The 20,036-nt window shown below is 39.1% G+C and overlaps 1 protein-coding gene across 1 annotated transcript in view; it reads right to left on the bottom strand.

The window, feature by feature from the left end:
- Positions 1-16,374, bottom strand: part of ophn1 (oligophrenin 1) — a 32,648-nt gene extending 16,274 nt beyond the window's left edge. Inside the window, exons 1-11 of the mRNA XM_030068831.1 lie at positions 15,646-16,374; positions 13,861-13,956; positions 13,194-13,255; positions 10,642-10,713; positions 9,715-9,816; positions 9,501-9,611; positions 8,502-8,606; positions 7,733-7,862; positions 7,527-7,627; positions 7,183-7,274; positions 3,946-4,024 (exon numbers count right to left, since the gene is read on the bottom strand). Of these exons, the coding sequence (XP_029924691.1) occupies positions 3,946-4,024; positions 7,183-7,274; positions 7,527-7,627; positions 7,733-7,862; positions 8,502-8,606; positions 9,501-9,611; positions 9,715-9,816; positions 10,642-10,713; positions 13,194-13,255; positions 13,861-13,956; positions 15,646-15,799 (1,104 nt within the window). The 5' untranslated portion in view covers positions 15,800-16,374. The remainder of the gene's footprint in view (positions 1-3,945; positions 4,025-7,182; positions 7,275-7,526; positions 7,628-7,732; positions 7,863-8,501; positions 8,607-9,500; positions 9,612-9,714; positions 9,817-10,641; positions 10,714-13,193; positions 13,256-13,860; positions 13,957-15,645) is intronic.
- Between the last annotated feature and the right edge of the window lie 3,662 nt (positions 16,375-20,036).

Raw genomic sequence — 20,036 nt, 5'->3', positions numbered from 1 at the left:
GGTTTCTGGTTGACAGTTGTGATTAAAATAATCTTGTGTGTATTATGTTGAAAAAAAGACAATGTTTATTTAACAAAATTGTAATATAAACACTTAAAGTAACCAAACTTTGCAAAAAATTGAGAATCTTGGTGGGAAATGCAACATTTCAGTATCTGATGTAAGTGTAAACCAAATTCTAAGGTAATAAAATTAGGGAAGTGTCCGATGAACCAACAATCAATTTTGTTAATGATACACCAAAAGTCTTTGTCACCGTGTTCCAGTTTGATCAACTGCCTTATCAATCTTCACTTTTCCAATGTGCGGTCAGGAACTTGCTTGACTGAAATTGTTGTTTTTGCTCTGATATCAAAAGACGATGCCAAAACAAGCACTTGTTTCAGCTGGGAAACATCAAAGAGTCAAATAAAGTTAATACCATCCGACAGAAGACATATCACTAATAGATCAGGTATAGATGATTTATTGATCCTAAGAGGAGACAAAAAATCTGTCACAACCTTGCAGCACCACCAAGGTGCATCAGTCAATGGGAGACAAAGCAAAGAGAAGAACACAGTTACTCTTGCAGCATTTCAGCTGCAGTTCCCTTCATTAGAATTAAATGTTTACAACTGCATGCAAATGGATGCCTCACAGCCAGACACCATTAAACACACTGGTTTTTATCTTAAAGCTCTGGTCAAACTGTTTGCAATGGCAAGCTGAATTCTTTTACTTCCTTTGATCACTAAAGGAGAAATTTGCGTTTTCAAAAGACATATTTCAGTATCATTTCATTTCAAGTTCAGTATCCATCCGTTTGCTACTACGAATGCAAGTCATCTGTGTCTTTGTCTGTGGTATAACTTTGAAAGGTCTAGAAACATTCAACAGACTTTCATCACTGTTAAGGGTTTGGTGGATTTTATCAATATCTGTGGCTCAGTCCTTTGTAAATCCGTACTGATGATAACAAAAGGAGATGAAACGTTAGATGGTTGTGAATTCTGTTTTACATTACTTTTTCAAGGATTTCTGCAAAGACACAAAGACCAAAACAAAAAGCTTGTCTCCAATTCTCTGCCGGTGGCACAGTTCCACGTTTTGTTTTGAGACAATTACAGACAACTCCAAGTTTACTCTCTGTTGGCTAGTTGTTGGAGGAAGTTTTTCACAATCATAAATGTTTGCTGAACCAATAATGTGCTCTGTTTTGTCGTTTTCACACGGCACCAAGTTACGTGAATAATTCCAAAACGCTTGCATGATTATGTGCATCTCAGCAGCTGAGTTTGTTGCCAAAACATCAAATTGTTAAGTCAGTTTGGAGAGAAGAGCGTAAGCATTTGTCTTGGGCCAAGGAATTCAAGCCAAGTGGTTTTGCTCTCACAAAAGGTTTCAGTGGAGAATGTATAAAGGGAACTGTCAAGTGATACGTCGATTTAAAATAACATTTGTTGTTTTGGAAAAAGTTATAGGGGTTTGTGCATGTTAACCACTTCTTGGTTTTAAGGCATGGCAAGTTTGCTGAGGCAGAAACTGGCATGAGGCAGCAGAACAGAGTTGTAATGGCTCTAGGAGGGAAACGAAACACAGGTAGGGAGCAATTCAGCGGCTGGCTCCCCGTTGAGACTTGGGTCAGCGTGGCCCATAGATTGCTTTTCGCAGGGTTTCATCCACCTCCCAGAGCTATTTTTCAAGACACGGGGAAGGACCACTGAAATGATTGCCACTGTATCTTTCCAGGTTTTAAGTGTATGACTGAGAATACTTTCTAGACTGAGAAAGGAAGGATTCACCACTGTGTATTAAAAGTACAAAAAAATCCATCAAGCTTCCAGAGAAAAGCTCTGGGCTTGAGGGATTTTATAAATTGAAGGAAGGGGATGTATAAAAAGACAGCAGAGGATGAGGATGGTTCAAGAGATGAAGTACTCACAGGAGATTAAGATGTTTTAGAGGGTGGAGAATAGTATTGCCTTTATAAAAATTCATAGTTAACAGGTTGCTTAGATGAACTACTGTATGATAGGTTTGAGCTTCCTTGACACACTGTGAACAAAATAAGAGCTCATTTACAAAAAGAGACACGTCCAATTGCATTAATGTCTATATACCATGTTCCTCCCAGTTAATATCAATCAAACATCATATGAGTAAGCAAATGCATAAGCGATATCTGTGTTTGGGACAAAATTTTGGGTTGTGAATTCAGAATGTATGTTATGGGAAGCATTATATGCAATAGTTAGCTCATTGCTTTGCTTTGTTTTGTTTTGTTTTTTTTTTTTCAGGACATTCAGTGAACCAAGATGACAATTGTGACATCAGGCAGTACAGCTGACTCACAGCAAGAAGGTTGTTGGTTCGAATCTCAGCCCAGTCCTTCCTGTGCTTTGATGTCCTCTGTATGTTTGCGGTTGTTTTTTCCTCCCATAGTCCAGAGAGGTTTCCAATTTGGCCACACTGACAGCGTGTGTGTTTAATGTAATACAGTAATATGGTGATGTAGAATAGCAGATGGAATGTAAAAACCTTCGACACATGCTTGTGATAAAGGACTCATTTTAAAAGAATGCCAGCAATGTCTGTTTTCATCTGACAGAGCGGATCCTTGGCCCAAATGCAAGATTGGAAAATCTGCTTGGCAGTGGATATCTGGGCATTGCTTCAGAATTTTTGGGCAGACTGAGTGGGAAAAAGGTCTTGTAAAATTTTTGATATACAGAAGTCAGTGGGGAAGTTGTAGAGGAACTGAAAAGCGTGCCTTCTGTTATTTTCACATCCCCTGGTAGCAGAGCGATAATTTCAGCCCCTCAGGACTTGGACTCACAAGATTTACATTACCATAATTACATATATGTAATATATGCAATATATTCTAATCTGTTTCAACCAAGTGTGTTTTTAAATAACATTTGACATCTGATTTGGTAACAAGAGTGGCAGAAAGGAAGCAAAACTGAAAGCAAAATATACATCTCTCTACACATCTTCACTACAACCAAAAGAAGGTATTAAATGTGGTATTTCATACACTCTAACTGCTTGATGCAATGACAGAGCGTGGTACCAGAATGCATTTCTGAAACATTTTCAGATCTGCAGATATCACAAAATTGGCATTTTTTTTGTCTGTTACATTCTCACTGTTTTCAGGAAGACCCTGAGCTCAAATGTTGAAATGATGAAAAAACATTATAAATTAGAGATTAGAAAGATACAGAATGGTGTAAATTCAGTATTAATTCATCAAGCTGCCGTGATTAACCAGATGCCAGCATTTAGACATTTAAGCCACTGGTGGAGGCCCCCTATGTGCGGTTTCACATCAACCTCTCACATCATCTCTAACTGAGAAGCCATCATGGGATGAGGCAATCCTACAAGGGCCAGAAACATCAAATATGAGCTGTCATTACCCTACAAAGTGGATCTGAAAAACAAAACAAAAAACAGTACTCCACAGCTATTTACAAGAACTTGTCCTAAAGTTATAAATTCAGTGAACAGTACCATTTGCAGTAGCACACTACACTATCTGGCAGTTTTTGCCTTGTTTTGGTTCAACTTTTCAAGGTATCAAGGCTTGCTTTGACTGACTTTGTGAAAATAAAATACATGTAATTTGGTGCAGATTGGTCAAGAAGCAGAACATTACATAAATCTCAATAACTGTTCTTCCAAAAATGTCATAAACTGCAATAACCACCTGTCATTCTATGGAGCAGTTTTATAAAACTTATGTTAAGGTGGAACTTTATACACAGTTTGAAAAAGTGAAGTAAAAAGATGTAGGAGTTGACATTCACCAATCACCATCCCATCAAGGTAACTGATTCAATATTAGTCAACTTGCTGAATTCATTTTCTCCAATAGGAAAGCAGCTTAGTTAAGAAGAGAAATAACACCTTGGAGAACAACAAGCTTAACAGATAAATTAAAAAAAATAAACTCACCGGCTCTTTTCCATCCATCGCTTCCATCCACAACTTCCTGTTTTCATCCGAAAGAGCCTGGAAAGTGACGGGCGTGTTTCTATGGCAACAGTAACAAAATGTCATTGGAAAGGAAAAGGTTGCAATTAGATTATTCACTTCAAACAAGTCGCAGTGCTACAGCATGCAGCCACTCTGAATAATTAGCTTCTCTCTGAACTTCTAATATTTAACAATCTCACAACTTTTCAAATGTCAAATTTTAGCAATTTTCAAGCAAAAGGAGGTGGAGAAAATAATGTAAACAACACATGAAGAAGGATTTTGACTTTGAAGTATGTGGATCACAAAGTCACAAGTCAATCACAGGTGAGTCTCTTCAGGTTGAGTATATTTTACAATACATCTGTCAGCACTATGCGTGTATATGACAACACATGTCGACAGAGTCTCAGAGAGGCCGAACTGCAGGTACATCAACCGCTGCAAAAGTATTTTATGTGACAGGGGAAATCACAAAAATCATGACATCTGACAAACACGGACACAATATATTGACAAAGAGGAACTGTGATTGTGAGTTAAAACTCACAGTTGCTACACACAACACAACTACAGCCTCAGAAGTGACCACAGTTGTGAATCAACACTTCTGTGACACAGTCTCAGCCAGTCTTGCAACACAGGCATCTACGTATGTAAACAAAGACTCAAAACTTGTAAGAACCACAAAACCTGGACACACTGGACAAAAAGGAATGGTAAAAGAATGTGATTAATAGTGTGTAATGGTTTCCTTAAAGCCATGTGTATTTGTGTCTGCAGAAAGTTCAAGAGTGCCTACAACCCACAGTTTCTGTTGCAAGCTGCTTAGCATGATGGTTGGTCTGTAGTGGTAGCAATTTCATGGGAGGCCTTTGGATCAGTGGGACATAAGGCCTGTGTAATTTTAAAGGACCAGGTGACCCCTGGGTGCAAACCCCGTTCCCTAATGATGTTCCCATGTTCCAAACAATGGGATCATTAGATGCTGAACCGCTGCTGAAGCATAAACCTCTTTACCTCAGTACACACAGTTCAGGACTTACTTTTGTGACAGCAGGATGAAGAGGACTGAAGGCGATCTGAAGGCAAAAGGTAGCCCTCCTCCTTTTTAATTACTTAATATTCATATACAATTATTTTTCCCCATTATTTCATCTACCCCTCCAGTTTCAGGTAAGATTTTAATGAGTCTTTTACATCAGCAAAACAACATTTCATCTGATTGTGATAGAAACAGCTTTCTCCTTAAGTTGGGATTGAAATTTCATGAGTGTGGCAGCAATTAAAGTCATGAATGCCTATTTAATATTCATTGTTCTCTGCACTTGGACTGCATTGTCGACGCTTTGGTTAACTTCACTAAACCCCTTCGGGGAATGACTTAAGCTGAAAATGGAGACAAACATCACAGGCGTGTAGAAATGATGAACACATCTTCCAGACCTACTGGAGAGGCAACAAAATCCTGCGCCAAATTTTTTAGCTAGTAGGCGACCCGATCAATTGTTAACTGAAGCAACTGTGCTATGAGTTTACCTCTCCTTCTACCAACTGCACTCCTTACCCAGCTCTAATAAAGTCTTGCTACTTTATGAGCTGTCAGCCAAGGCAATTAAATATGTAACCTTGTTATCTAAGAGAGCCCCAATTCTGAGCAGAGAGGCAATAAATGTGTTTCTGAGCTTTGCTTTCATGCGGGGGTGTGCTTTTAAGATTTTATGTGCTTTTACCCATTCAGCATTTTACTGATTTGATCCGAAGCTCATGCATATCAATACACCTCAATGAGTCATGTAATGTCAATCAGAACTTTTCTGCTTAAGTTGAAAACATCTCGTGTAAACTGCTCTTCAATTTAGTACAAGCATGGCTGGAAACATCAGATGATCAGTTCACAGGCCAGTGGAGGAGAAAACCATTCAATCTGTTACTACAGTTATGAGTTTATTGACAATAAAATGATGCATTATTGATTTCTGCAGGGACACTCTCTACTAACTCGCTCCCTCCACAAAGGTCAGAGGTCATGGTCAGCTACACAGCAGCATCTGGCTCTAACAGGAATCCAGTGGCTTTGTCTCAGTATCCAAACTTACAGTCTAAGTGGCACTTCAGTTGCATATTTTCGGAAACCGGACAGTGTGCAAGCAGAAGTCAAGGCTGCAAGGGGTTTTGTGGTTTTGTCAGTGCACATCAAGATGCACTTGTCAAAAGAAGGAAGTTTCCAGTTGTGGTGACAGTCATTAGTTTATTCATAAGAACTTCCAACAGGGGAGACCACAGCAGTAGAATGACATAAAGAGGCTGAAGTTTCTGTACACTGTAAAAATGTGAATTAAAGGCCCAATCAGTGATCAAAACATTAAAACAACAGGATCAGACAACATTATAAATAAAAAAAGATGGTAAGATATAAGCAAATAATTTGATAGTAATGCTTAATTTATGATGGGCATACTGCCAAATAAAAGAAGCTAAATTAACCTAATATAATTTTCACTTACAGGGGAATGTTTTCTTGCCTGTCATCTTAATTACCGCTTACCGCGAATTGTGGGATACACTTAAATCTAAATATCACTAAGAGGTGGTATTAGGGAAAGGGTTCATCAAGTGTGCATTAGGTGCACCTGTGTTTGGGCATTTTCAGATGTAGAACTGTTTGGGTGCTGGGGCAAAGCCAACGTCTTGCTCAAGGACACCTCAGCAGGACGGGTGTGTGCTGGCATGGGCCTTGAGCTTCGGTTCAAAGACTTATGACTGAAAGACTGATTACACTGTTGGTTATGCTGACACACTGGCACGCATTAGTTGTTCAATATTCAGAGAAAAACTTTCAAGCACTTAATGCAAAATTGAAGCAATTTTAAACCTTTAAAATACCAAATCAAAATTCAAGTGTTTTCACAGATTTGCAGCAACAAACCCTGATGACATAGCAGCCTATGGCTAAAATATCTTTTAGAGTGCATTTTGTACTGAATGGACTGCCTATATAAATATGAGTTCATTGTGTTCCTTCCCTTGAAATCACAGTTTGCCATCTGTTTCCAGCCTAAGCCTGTTGCTAAGGGATTGTTTGGGCTACAGTCCAGTTTGCCCTCACTCTCTGTCCTTGTAGACCACCTGTTCACCTCACTCCTTCAACCTGTTTATCTCACCAGGCATTCATGTTTTCCCATCTCACGGTTTCTTAGTTTTGTCTGTACTAACCTCTCACTAGTTTCCACGTCAAAGCAAAAGCGCTTGTCTATGGATTCAGTCTTCCGGCGGATGCAGGATTTAAGTGTCAGCTCTACAGGGCCCTGAAAGTATAAAAAGATAAATCAAGCAGAGCTAAAAAGTGGTAAGTATATGCATTAAAGAGAGAACATCAGCTGAGAGAGGAAAATAAAGACTTGCAAAGCAGTTCACTAATATCGCATGTATAAATAAATTGTGTAACTGAGTATTGTAATTGAGTATTACATGTGTACAGATTGGATTGGATTGGACTGATTGTGCAGTCTATTGCAGCACAGAGTGATATGGCAAAAAACCTCTTTTGACTTCATTACCTGTTTAGTTGAAGGTTTCTGCTCACAAGGCACCATAACCAACAGCCTGCTGTCTTTGTGGTACTTGCAATAGTATTTGACCCATGACACTCCCAACGCCCCTTTTGAGACAAAAGTGCAAGAGGTGACATCACAGCTGGCAATAGTGGAATTGGGAATACACATAGACAATACATTCAGAACATATGAACAGCTGGTGTACTTACACTTCTCCTGACAGTACAGGTAACCCTCCATAGTCCGCATACTGTGCATTTTACCCATTTGGGATGGGTGTTTCATTCTGTTCATCAGCTCCTCCATCTCCTCCCGCGTGCTCTCATAGTGGTTTCTTGTCTGCATGCACACACACACACACACACACACACACACACACACAGCACTTTAGATACCTCTTGAATACGGTGACAATATTTTCAAACCCACAAACCGGGACCTTTATGTGTACCGCATGTTTATGCACATACACATGTACGTGCTTATGCATCCACTATAGGCATTTTCTTCAGTATGGGACAGTTAATTCAGCACTTTGCACACCTGCTGAACGCACCTTTCAACACCATGGACAGCGCCTCAGCAGACGAAAGATAGTTTTTTCTCCCAAAATCCACCAAAACCTAGTTTACTTGAAAACTGTTTATATTGAACATGACGTTGCCAACTTCCAAAGGGCCACAGAGTTGAAAGTAAAGGTCAGTTTGCTTCGACCCTGGCATCATTAGATTCAGCCAAAAACGCTGACCAGTTTTGGTATGTAATGTATTTATGTTCAGTTGAAACCGCAGGCATGAATAGTGAATAACTGGGACAATATCGGTAGTGAATGTTGAAAACCAGGACATTCTACAGTTTTACAGATATTTGTCAGGACTCTGGACAGCCAGTTTGATTTGGTCACTGTACTCTGGAAGACCCATTAAAGTATCTTAAATCTTGATTCTGTTATCGTTTTTTCCTAGCAACACCACTTACGTTCTGCAAGCTGAGCTGCAGTTCTTGTTTGTAGGGCATGAAGTCCTGAGTCATCTCCACTGTCAGGTTATTGAGTGTGAGGATGCTGTGAAGAAACGCCAGGACCTGGACAGCCCAAACAAAAAATACATGCATGTGAATAAACTTCAGACTACTTTAATTTTGGAGTATGAGCAAAGTACACAAAGAAGAACATTCATGGCGATGACTGGAAATGTTATGCGATTTGAAATGTTGACAATATGCTGTATCTGTCTGCAAGAGTAATGACTACCATGCAGTGATGCTGGGCTTTGTATCAACATTTTAATCGATACTGGGACTGAAAACTGGGTATCATCTCTTCGATCTCCAGTGAAAACCACTAATCTCCAACTTCAATGATTTTCATGTTTTTACTTAGTTTGAGAATTTACCCTCTCCTCAGTAGGTTCAGAAAGCTCTGTAACATTTGGGCTTATTAAAGATTTTTAACCAATTCGATAAACTGTCAAACATCTGTCAAGCTAAAAATAATACTGTTTTTCTTAGTTTTTGAAAAGTTAAAATTTGGAGACATGTGGGTTTCACTGGACATCGAAGACCTGGGATTTTGGATATCATTATCACATGACATTGTAATATGACACAAGCATTGTCTTTTTCTAGTTTTAAAGGTGGTATGCAACTTTATGAATTTATTAGACTGTTCTAGCTGTTGCAATATTGTCCTCTGCTGCACCTGCTCGATCATCATATTTATATTACAACTGCTTATGAAAAATCTCACATTTGTAAATGTCTTCTGAAAGCACCAACAGTTCTCTCTACAATTATGTCATTAAAGTAGTCAGTCAAAGATACTGTCATATTTGATTTTGTCCAAATTGCCCAGCACTGCTATGACTGTGACTACTATTTTTGAGTCATCAACATCTTTTTGTCAACTCGGCAGTGTGTATTTCCTGGGTCTCTTGTTACTTGTGCTTAGCAACAAACAAGAAAAGAGACATCACTCACAGGCTCCACCACATCAAACTTCTTCCTGTCCTGCACCTGATGGATCTGGTAAACATACTCCACAGACGATTCATAGAAGTTCACTCGCTCTCTGTCCAGGAGTTCATCAGCCTGTAGTTGGAATAAAAAGAGATTTCAACAAGTGGCATGTTAGGCAGCAGATTCAAAGTTTTTCATAATGTTGATGAAAAATATCTGTTGTACTTCAACCAACCTCCTGAAGCTGGCTCTCTTTCTTCTTGGCAGAGAGATTGAGGTGTTTATCTAATTGAGAGTAATACTTTTCACTTTCCTTTTCAAACTTCTTTCTCTTCTCCTGTGGGAAAGATGTGGAGTTGTGACACAGTGAAAGGTTATGTTTGAATCAAAGCATATCAAAACAATCTCACTTAACCCTCTGCCTCAAGGCAACTACAGCCTTTTAGCTTTTCTGTATCACTTTCAATATTATTACCTCCATTTCAGCACAGTTTGAACAATGTACACACACATGCATTATTTTTTAGTTAATTTTCTAAACTAAATAAACTTATCATAAGAGTTCTGTATCTCTCCCAAGCCAAAGCAGGTGTAGTCCCCTCTCTCCCTTAGATATTAATGTTACCTCGAGCACTGCCACTTCACAGCAGCATACTGACAGACAGTGGTTAGTTGAGAAATAACTAAAACCCGTTTGTTCAGCAGTAAACTAACAGGAAGGCTGAATAAGCAAGCTGGCGTCCCACTGTTTCCTGATGATTTTTGCCGGAAAAATAAAACGGTGATGGTGGAACACATACAGCTTGTAACCTAAGAAACATACAATCTTTTTTCCCTGACTGGTACAACTTGTTTACTTCCTTACAAATGCCTTCGCACAATAAAGGGTGTGCCAAAGAGGAAGAGCTGCATGTATTACTGTTGAAAACAGAGTTAACTTCTGTGCAGCCTGCATACTTAATAACTCAGAGTGATGATGTATGTTGTACTGACAAAACAGAAATAGGACAAACTAATGAAAGAAAACACATTCTGTTAACACACCAGAGAGCTGGTTTCGGTAATGACTTATTAAATTAATACTTCTAAAAGGTGATGTGCCACTATCACAAAATGGACCACATTTCACTTTAGGAGCAAATTAATGATTAACAATACTCACTTTTGTTACTCCTATTTTCTCCTTTCTGAACTTCTCCAGCGGCTTAATAAGCAGATCAGACGCATTCTGCACCTGCACAGAAAAACATGGAACAGTTGTTACTCCTGTACACTTCAACAAAAAAAAGAAAAGAAAAGAAAAGAAAAACATACACACCAACTTGCCATATCAACAGCACGTTGCTTTATATCATATTTACAAAATGTACAAATTGACTTATGAGCTGTTATGCACAAACTGGAGGAAAAGAGTTTTTAACAACAAAAACATTTTGAGGGTGATGATGAAAAATAATGACAATCGGAGCCATTTTGCTCTTCCGTGCCATGCAGCATCCCAAACTTACTAGATGCTATATTTAAAACATCTGTATCCAGAAAACCCAGTCAAACAGGAACTGCTACTCATGCCTCACACGAAGAAATGTCATGACATGATTTCAGATGCATAGGGCCGGAAAAGATTAATAGAGACTGGATCTTATTTTGTTTAACAGGCTTGGAGAGGAGAAAAAGTACGAGAAAACTTTAATTAAGCTGTTGCAGAGGCTATAGCATACAGCACTTAAAATACAATGTAAATGACAATAAAGGAAATGTTAATATTTAAATATAAGACAACCAACAATGTTTGAAACTAAGCACACATTCAGTAGAAATAACAGAAAAATATTTAAATATATTGTACACTGTGATTTACAGTGTGTAAGAGTGTGTACAATATAACCGCCAGAAAACAACTGAGAATAAAATATGAGAGTATAAAAAAATATGTGAATATATATGATAATATTACGTGAATCCACAGCATTCGCTTCACAGCATTCAAGCAATCTGACTGGTTGAGAGACCTGTTATTTACTATAACATCACGGGAGCCGCATCACTCCATCTGTATTACTTCACAACAGCCGTCAAGGGAACAGCTGTCACCTACAGCTGATTCTGCCTCTGTTAAGCGCTCTGGGTTGCTAAAAATGGATGTGCTTCCAAATGTAACTTTTGGTTTGGATTATGAGTCCCAAGAGGAAAAAAAATGAGGCAAACATTACTATCCATCTTATTTCACTGATATTATGGATTAAACTCCTCTTCATGTTGTGTTACAGAAGATGAGCTGAACAAACTGGAGATGAAATGAGAAGCTACAAGGCAGACGGCATGGGGCCTCCACTTTTTGGCTCGACCCCACGGCGGGGCCAGCCCTACAGCACTTGATGAAGTGACATGATTGGTCAGCCGATAAATGTCACTAGTAAACACGAAAGTGGCCGGGCAGTAACAGCAGCAGCTACCGTTGTCAGCAGCGAGTTGGAGTTGGCCGTTGCTCCTTCAAAATGAATCGTTGCAAAAAGGTGACGTGAAAACACTGCAGACCACTGATTGTTCAGAGGGAAACTGAACAGCTCTCTGTACAACCTTTTATAACCTTTTTCTAACTCAAATGCAGCTTAAACATGTCAGGTGATATGCTACTTCAGCAGACTTTAACAACAAATATAACTAGGACCACTACAGAAAACTGCAGATGAACATTTAATATGCAGGAATACATATTACAGACACTAACACTGACTATCCCTGAAACAAACTGACCATCATATCGACCATGCACAGCCCAGACATAGACTGGCTTTTGACCTAGTCTTGTGTAGCAGCTGACTAAAACATAGCATTGTAACAGATATAACATTGCATGTCTGCTGTAAACAGTCTATCCTTATATTGATTTATGTTGCTACACACAGTTTTAGTTTGGGGAACTGTAGTTTTTGGCCGAGCACTAAAACCAGGAATTACAACTTTATTTCAGTTTTCATTTGATACCAAAACGATACTTTTACCACAAAGTTGTAACTGCTGTTTAATGGTTGTGATGCTATGTGCTCTAACACGCAGCCTCTTGTGTTCTATTGCTTAATTAACACCCCGACAGAAGACAGGTCATTTGTACCATGTCTAGGCATGTAGACGCTTACTGTGAAAAATGATTCACCTTATCAGATATTTTCAATTCTACAAGGTAGATAACCGAACTGCACAGGAATGGGAGATCTGCATGTGAGCATTACTAGCTGTCCACTAGAGCTGAACCGTATGGTAGTAAAAAGAAAAAAAAATCATATTGCGAAGAATCACAATATTGGTGGGAATGATTTTTGGATCAGAATTTTCATTTTTTCATAAATAAAATCTATTCAAATGATGATGATGTGATTTTTGTGGGGTTTGCACCAAATAAACATGTTTTCTTACATCTGGAGAATGCATTTTATAGTCTGGAGCATCTCTGTTGCACAACAATACTTCATTTATGATGGTATTTTGTCACATATTTTACCCCATATAAAAAAAACCCACTTCCTGTGATCTGGATATTTCATTTGGCCATATTGTGATTTTTATATTTCAATTGCTCTATTGTTGAGCCCTACTGCCTACCATATCAAAAGTTCCTGTATGTGTGATGATTAGTGCAGGGGTCAATTTCTAACAGTAGCGAGGGTCAAAAAGAGGATGCAAAATCAGTCTGAAGGAAGTAGATTAACTCACCAGCATCATCCTGTCATGCTCAACTTCCTGGAGAAGAACAGCAAACTCCTGGAAAGATTGAGCTGGGGATAAAGACACAGAGAGGACTTAATTAAAAAAACAAAAACAAATAAATAAATACATAAAATAATAATAATAATAAAAAATACAACACACCTATTTAAGTGTATGGAAATGTGCATTAATTTAGGCTTCTGTAAGCACACGTTGAAAACAAGTCCCATTTTTTTTTCTTTTTTTTTTTTTTAGCCGAAGTTAAGCTGCGGCTTATCAAGCTCTAAGACAACAGTGTTTCCATGGCGTGATGTCTCCTGACTTATACAAGTACACTCATGTTGTGATAAATGATCTGCTGTATGCCAAAAATAATTCCAATAAACCCCACTCCAGGTCCATTGCATTTTTCATACTCTTTATGTACATTACGTAGGGAGAGTTATTGACTACTTTCCACTTTACAATTCTTATGTAACTTTCTGCACATGAAAAACCACTGGAATAAGGCCAATGTAACTTGAAATTGAACTTTTTTTATCCAAACTGCTCGATACACTGAAACGACTGTTTCAAACGACTGCTCTGATAGTTTGGAGAAATAATAGTGATAACTGTGACTTAATGAGGAAGTAAGCACAAAGTGTGCATTTGCATAACATCCGTATCTTACCAATGTTGATCTCATCATCAGTGAGAGAGTCGCCGATGAAATCAAACTGGAACATACTGAGAGTCTGGGAGAACTTCTGCACTGCCAAAGAGTAACCTGAAACAAAGCCGATTTGATCTTATCAAAACATCTGAACAAAGCCCCAACTTCCTTAGGAAGTAGTAAATTTCGACCAAATGTTATGAAATCCCCTTTAATATCCCATTCTTATCAGTCCAAGGCAATTCTGAATGTAAACAGTTTAACTAAATCACTTTACAATATAAGACAGGCCCTCATATCACTTTTATTTTTTTTATTTGTATGCATTATGTTTTTATCTTCTGCATAAAGTGTAAAGCATGAAAGGCGCTTTGGCGGGGGTTCACTCAGTCTTACACCTGAACACCAACAAAGTACATTATCTCTGCTGCAGCTGGCTTCCAGTATTGATCACTCAGACACAATGGAATCAAATGGCGCCTGGCTGATCAATACTATGAGGCAAGCTGCCTGAGCAATGTGGGCAATAACAAAGTCAGCATCATCTATTGACTAACACTTTATTTGAAGTGTTCATGAGACTGACACAACACTATTATAACTGTGAAATAATTGCTGTCATGAACAATAATGAATATTTATAACTTGTCATTAAAAAAAATGCACTCAAGGGAGGACCCGTTAGACTCAATGGACAAAAATGCACAAAAAAGCACGTAATTCATCAGTTTGTATGCTTGTTTTACGTAACTATTCTCAATCAAAATGCATATTTGTGTGTTTCTTGGGTGTTTTCTTTTCTATTTTACTACTTCTGTTTTTGTGCCTTCCAGTAAAGCACTCTGCAAACACACAGCTGGCAGGCAAGAGGCAAGAAATAACACAAACAACAAATCATGAGAGCACCAAAAAACACTGCTTGTTTTGTTTGTTTGTTTGTTTGTTTGTTTGTTTTTAGAGGAGGTGTGGTCGCAGAGCAATGACACCTTCACCTGGGAATCCACTGCTGCAAATGCAAAACTGTCACAGGCCTGCATGGACAGACATCATCACTAGAGACTGAGTGTTCAGCAAAAAACAATTTGTCTGAATATCTGTTAATGCAGTGCACACTAAGAGCAAGCACTCGTGACCTCAGACTATTATGGAGGTTGAATATATGACGCTCTCCACTCTGCAGCACCACTACACTACCTACAATGCCAGTTTCTGTTTTTGAGATGAAGAGCTTCTTATTGGTGAGCTGGACAGCAGAATGGCATCTTGGGTGGTGTGTGTGTGTGTGTGTGTGGGGTGGGGGGGGGTTAGTTTGTCAAAACAAACAAAACACTGTTCCACTCATGGGTGCAACACTGACCCAAATATAGACATCAGAGCTGTCTCTGGCTCTGCTCCATACTATCAGTGGATCTGGTCCTACACTAGAGAGCTGATGGACCAGCAGCATGAGAGAGATACTGAAGTTACTGTAAATGCAGATGCTACAAAGAGGGAAGCCACTGGAGAGGAAAAAAAAACAAACTACATTAGCTGTCACTGCATTCCCAAAAATCACCATAGGAAATCTCCATGACCTTTCACAGCAGGCTGGCCTGTCTCCTTCCAGGGGAGCATTCATTCCATAGCACCTCCCTTAATGTGCCTCTCCTCCCACCCACCCACATTTAGGATAAATCCAAGGCCCTGAAAAGGCCCTAGTGATGGTGAACCCCCCATGTCACCCCTTCACCACGCCACTAAATACACCGTGCACAAGACTTATTACAATGCACAACAATGGAGATTAGACGGGATTATACTTACCCTTGATTGCACTGATTACACTGTTGCCATCTTTTATCACATCTTTGAGAAATTTGCTCGTCCTCTCCAGCTCCAGCTCATAACATTTCAGTGTCTCTCTGAACTCCGGACTGTCCAGATAGCAGTCGCTGAACTCAAGAGGAGGATGCCCCATTGTTTTGGGTTAGTTAGCCAAAAAAAAAAAAAAAAGAAGTTTGAATCACTCGGGCGTACAATATAATAAACCTGTCTACTGCATGCTGGCGGTTACAACTCAGTTTAGGCGAGTCCACGTTTAGTTAGACACTCTCATCTCTTAAAAAAAGCAGAAACCAGGGTGTCCATGGCAGCCCGCAACAGCCCGTGATCCAAAACGACCTGCACCAAACGACAACGATGCAAATGAGGCATATACTTGCTCCTTTTCCTCGTCGGCCGCGTTTTTAAAGTGTGATATAGGATCTACTCCTCTTTGACACTTTTTTCCTTGTTGCGGTGTCGTGAGGAGAAGAGCGGTTGGAAAAGCTCGGACGCGTCCCATTCAAAAATGATCCACACTTACACCAAACTCCTCCGTCCTTTACCTACATTTCCTGAGATTAAGAAACGGGGCAGCTGACCCGTATCTATGACAAGGTGTTCTTAAATGTTTAAGTAAATCATAACATCAAAATTTGCTGAACGAGAGAATGTCTGCAACCTTTTTTGAAAAGGGAGCGTATGGCAAAACGGAATGTAACGGAACCAGCTGGCTATGGACGAGCACAAAACATCCCTTTTTCCACACCCATGCGGTTCTTAAAGGGCCAGGCGGCTCTTTTTCACCCCCACACACACTGCACACCAAAGTGACAAATGGAGATACTGCTGCTTTCAAGTACTGTCGTAAATCTTCGAGCTGCAAATTTGAGCCCACAAATTGTCTGTCTGGGTGGAAGGGAGTGCTAAAACTGCAACATGAATTACATGACATTCATTTTCAGCAGACATCCTGGGCTTTGTTTCTTTACAGGGTTAAGGTCACGATGTTGTGCTGTTAAAAACGCGCAGTGACAGTCTGAATACCTTGTTATGCAGGTGAGACGACATTCACAGCATTGAAATGTAATAGGCCTATCACAGCAGCACGAACTCTTCAACCATTCATTGGGGTGGTATTCCATTTCAGTGATAGTGTTTTGTTCAAAATATGCATCTGTGCCTAAGTTGTGTCACATTTTATTTTTTATTTGAAATATTTACAATCTATTTGCAAACTATACACATATAAGTGTCCTGCATGGAAGCATATGGTGCTTGGTGTCTTTAGGACACTGTTCAGTCTAATTTTTCCTGCTGTAGGATCGTCTCCCCCGCCGTGTAAACAGGACTCGTTAAATGAGAGAGAGCCCAGCTGAGGTTTTGCTTTTTGTCACTGTGGTCAGGATCCTGCTCATGCCCTAAAAAGAGACTGTGTCTGAAGCATTTAGGGCATTTACAGACAGGCTTTGTCTAATATCGTTTAAAGTCATATCCATGGAGCCTGGAGGCCAGAGTCAAGATACTGTGTGGTCTCAAAATGTAGACGTGGCTCCATATGAAGACTGATGGAGACGAAGCAGCAGCGAAGATGAGAGATAGAGCTGAGGACATAATCTGGATAATATGGAGGAGTTTGTGTGTGTGTGTGTGTGTGTGTGGCAGGGTGGTGTACTACTCCTGTTCAGCCACAGCCAGACAAGAGGCAGTCTCCTCCACTTTTGCATCCTCCACAACTGACTCCTACCATCTGCAGATTATTCTCCACATACTCTTCTTTTTACTCTCCCTCTCCAGAAAAGAGAAAGACAGTATGATTCATATTACATTTCAACAGACTCTAAAGTCAAATTTACAAAGGTCTCAGAACCAGAACAACATCGTCATTCATTCCATTCAAAATAGCTCAATAATCCAAACCCTCTCATTACAAACTGATCAGTGAGATTACTGTACGTCAAGCTGTTATATGATATGACATGAGACCTCTTGTGACTCTAAATGTTTCTTTCAAGCCCCAGTTAAATGAATCTAAAATCAAATCACTGTGGGGCCTTGCTGAAGCTAAAAAAAAAAAAAAAAAAAAAAAAATACTGCAGTCTAACTTTAAAGCAGTATCTTGGTTGAGATTAAATATCCAGTAACACAGCTATGTAAATACAGTGAGTGTACTGAGGTGTGTTAAGAAAAACCACGTGATTCTTCCTTAGTAGGTCTAGGAGCACATGACAGGGTGTGTTCAAGTCGCTGTTTGGCACCCAACAAAGCTACCACCAGATAACCTGCACTGTGCCACTGACCTCAGTTTACACAAGCACAGCAGTGATTTACCACTGAAGAACTACAGTACTCCTATTGAAAAAAATAGAAACATACAATACAATACAATATCACTGCAAAACATCACTGTAGTAATGTAAATTAAACTAGCCAATGATAAGGTCTCTATCAACTCAGTATCACACACTCACAATTAGCCCCTTAACAATATTACAGGGGTGTATAATAAAGCTTGATAATCAAGATTGTCATGTATCGACTGATGCATGATGACAAAATATTATGTGCCAACCTGTAATCATACTTAAAGCTGTGAAAATATGAATGCCTTTTATAGCCTTTATGACTATCCTGATTCAACTAAGTATTATGGTCTGGGGGTTAAAAGAGGCAGCTCTTTAACCCTTTGGCGCATAGCGGTCACTACAGTGGACAGCTGTTAAACAGTCATTTTCTCCTAAATGCAATGGTTTCTATGGCAGAATTGCATATCAGCTGTTAGAGTGCTCTCTGCTGCTCCCCCCCATTGAGCTTCATGCAGAGACTGTCAGTTCTTGTTGCTGCAAACATATTAATACTAGTATAATAACATGGTAATACCAGTCCTGCATCCTCAAAGACGTATGGAGACTCACAGAAATATTCAGGCCCTAAGAAGTGTAAAAACACATCAGAAAAAAATCTGGACTCAGGCTTTCATAATTCATGCATCAGAGGGTTAAGCAGGAGATGGTTTTAGTCCAAGGATTAGGAGAAAACTTCTCCTCTGTCCGTCAGAAAGACAGAGGATCCCCACCAGCTGCAGTGGGCCTGTGCTGCGGCTGACCTCTGTCCTAACTGGAGGGAAACAAGAGAAGTGACCAGTCAAGTATTGCATCACAAAATTATTACACATCTGGAAGCATAATTCTTTCCCGAGAGGCCTATGTTTCAGGCCTGTGTTTATGTGCAGAGGCTCACTGAACATATTTGCGGAGTTGTTTTGGGAAGACACTGGCATTGTAGTCAGCCTGCATCTGGAATGTCACACCACCACATGACTGAGCTCACTAATGAGGCTTCAGCACTCCCATGTCTGACAAGAATTCACTCATGTGCTGCAGTGATCTTGAATGGCCTCCAGATGTCGCCCTTGAGACTGAGCTAGACAGGCCTGCACACACGCACACATACGCACACTGAGAGAGAGAGCAGGAGACACCCACACCCAAAACATTAGATGTGAACTCAATCCTATCTGCGTGCCTTGTAAGCACATGCTTTTTAATCATACTTCTAATTAATAAACCAATCATAATTAATAATGCTTCACCTTTTGTGAATCATATCCTCAAATTGCATCATTATAAGAGTACTACATTATAATGAAATAGTTTAATCCCAGTGAGTCTGTGCAGATCTCCAAGTCACTGAGCTCAGCAGTTCTCACTGAAAGCAGCTCTTGTTCAGACCTTAATAATCCCTAATCTAAACTACCTGTCCCCCAGTCTGACTGAATGCTCATTATGACCATCATTCTCTGACAGCAATTAGCAGCTGTCCAATCACTGCACCACTTTTACAGCCAGTTGGGTATCAAAATGTGTCATGAAAACATAGAAAACTCAAAGAGTTTTGCTCTTTCTTCTAACAAATTGATGAAACAGCAAAAGCAGCGTGCTTCTAAGTTTATAAGTTTTCTAAGTTTATCATTATTATCATTGTTATTGTTATTGTTATTGTTATTAGTAGTTGTTAGTATTGTTAGTAGTAGTATTAGTATTAGTATTAGTAGTAGTAGTAGTAGTAGTAGTAGAAGCAGTAGTAGAAGCAGTAGTAGTAGTAGTAGCAATATTTTAGAGCTGATAACTAAAAACCATCACTGGCAATAATATATTGTTGGTAGTTTATTATTAATAATATATTATTGTTAATAATAATAATAATAATAATAATAATAATAATAATAATAATAATAATAATAATAATAACGGCTTAAGAGCATCATAGAGCAATTTATCATCATTTGGCTTCTGACTGAGATAAGGATTTATAACACTTAAATCAAATATTTATGTTTGTGTTATGTATGCGTTTATTTATTTATTTATTTACCCATTTACTTGCTTGCTCAC

The sequence above is a fragment of the Myripristis murdjan genome, chromosome 14, assembly GCF_902150065.1.
Source record: "Myripristis murdjan chromosome 14, fMyrMur1.1, whole genome shotgun sequence".
In the NCBI taxonomy this organism is placed as follows: Eukaryota; Metazoa; Chordata; class Actinopteri; order Holocentriformes; family Holocentridae; genus Myripristis; species Myripristis murdjan.
This window is presented reverse-complemented; position numbering and strand designations above follow the sequence as displayed.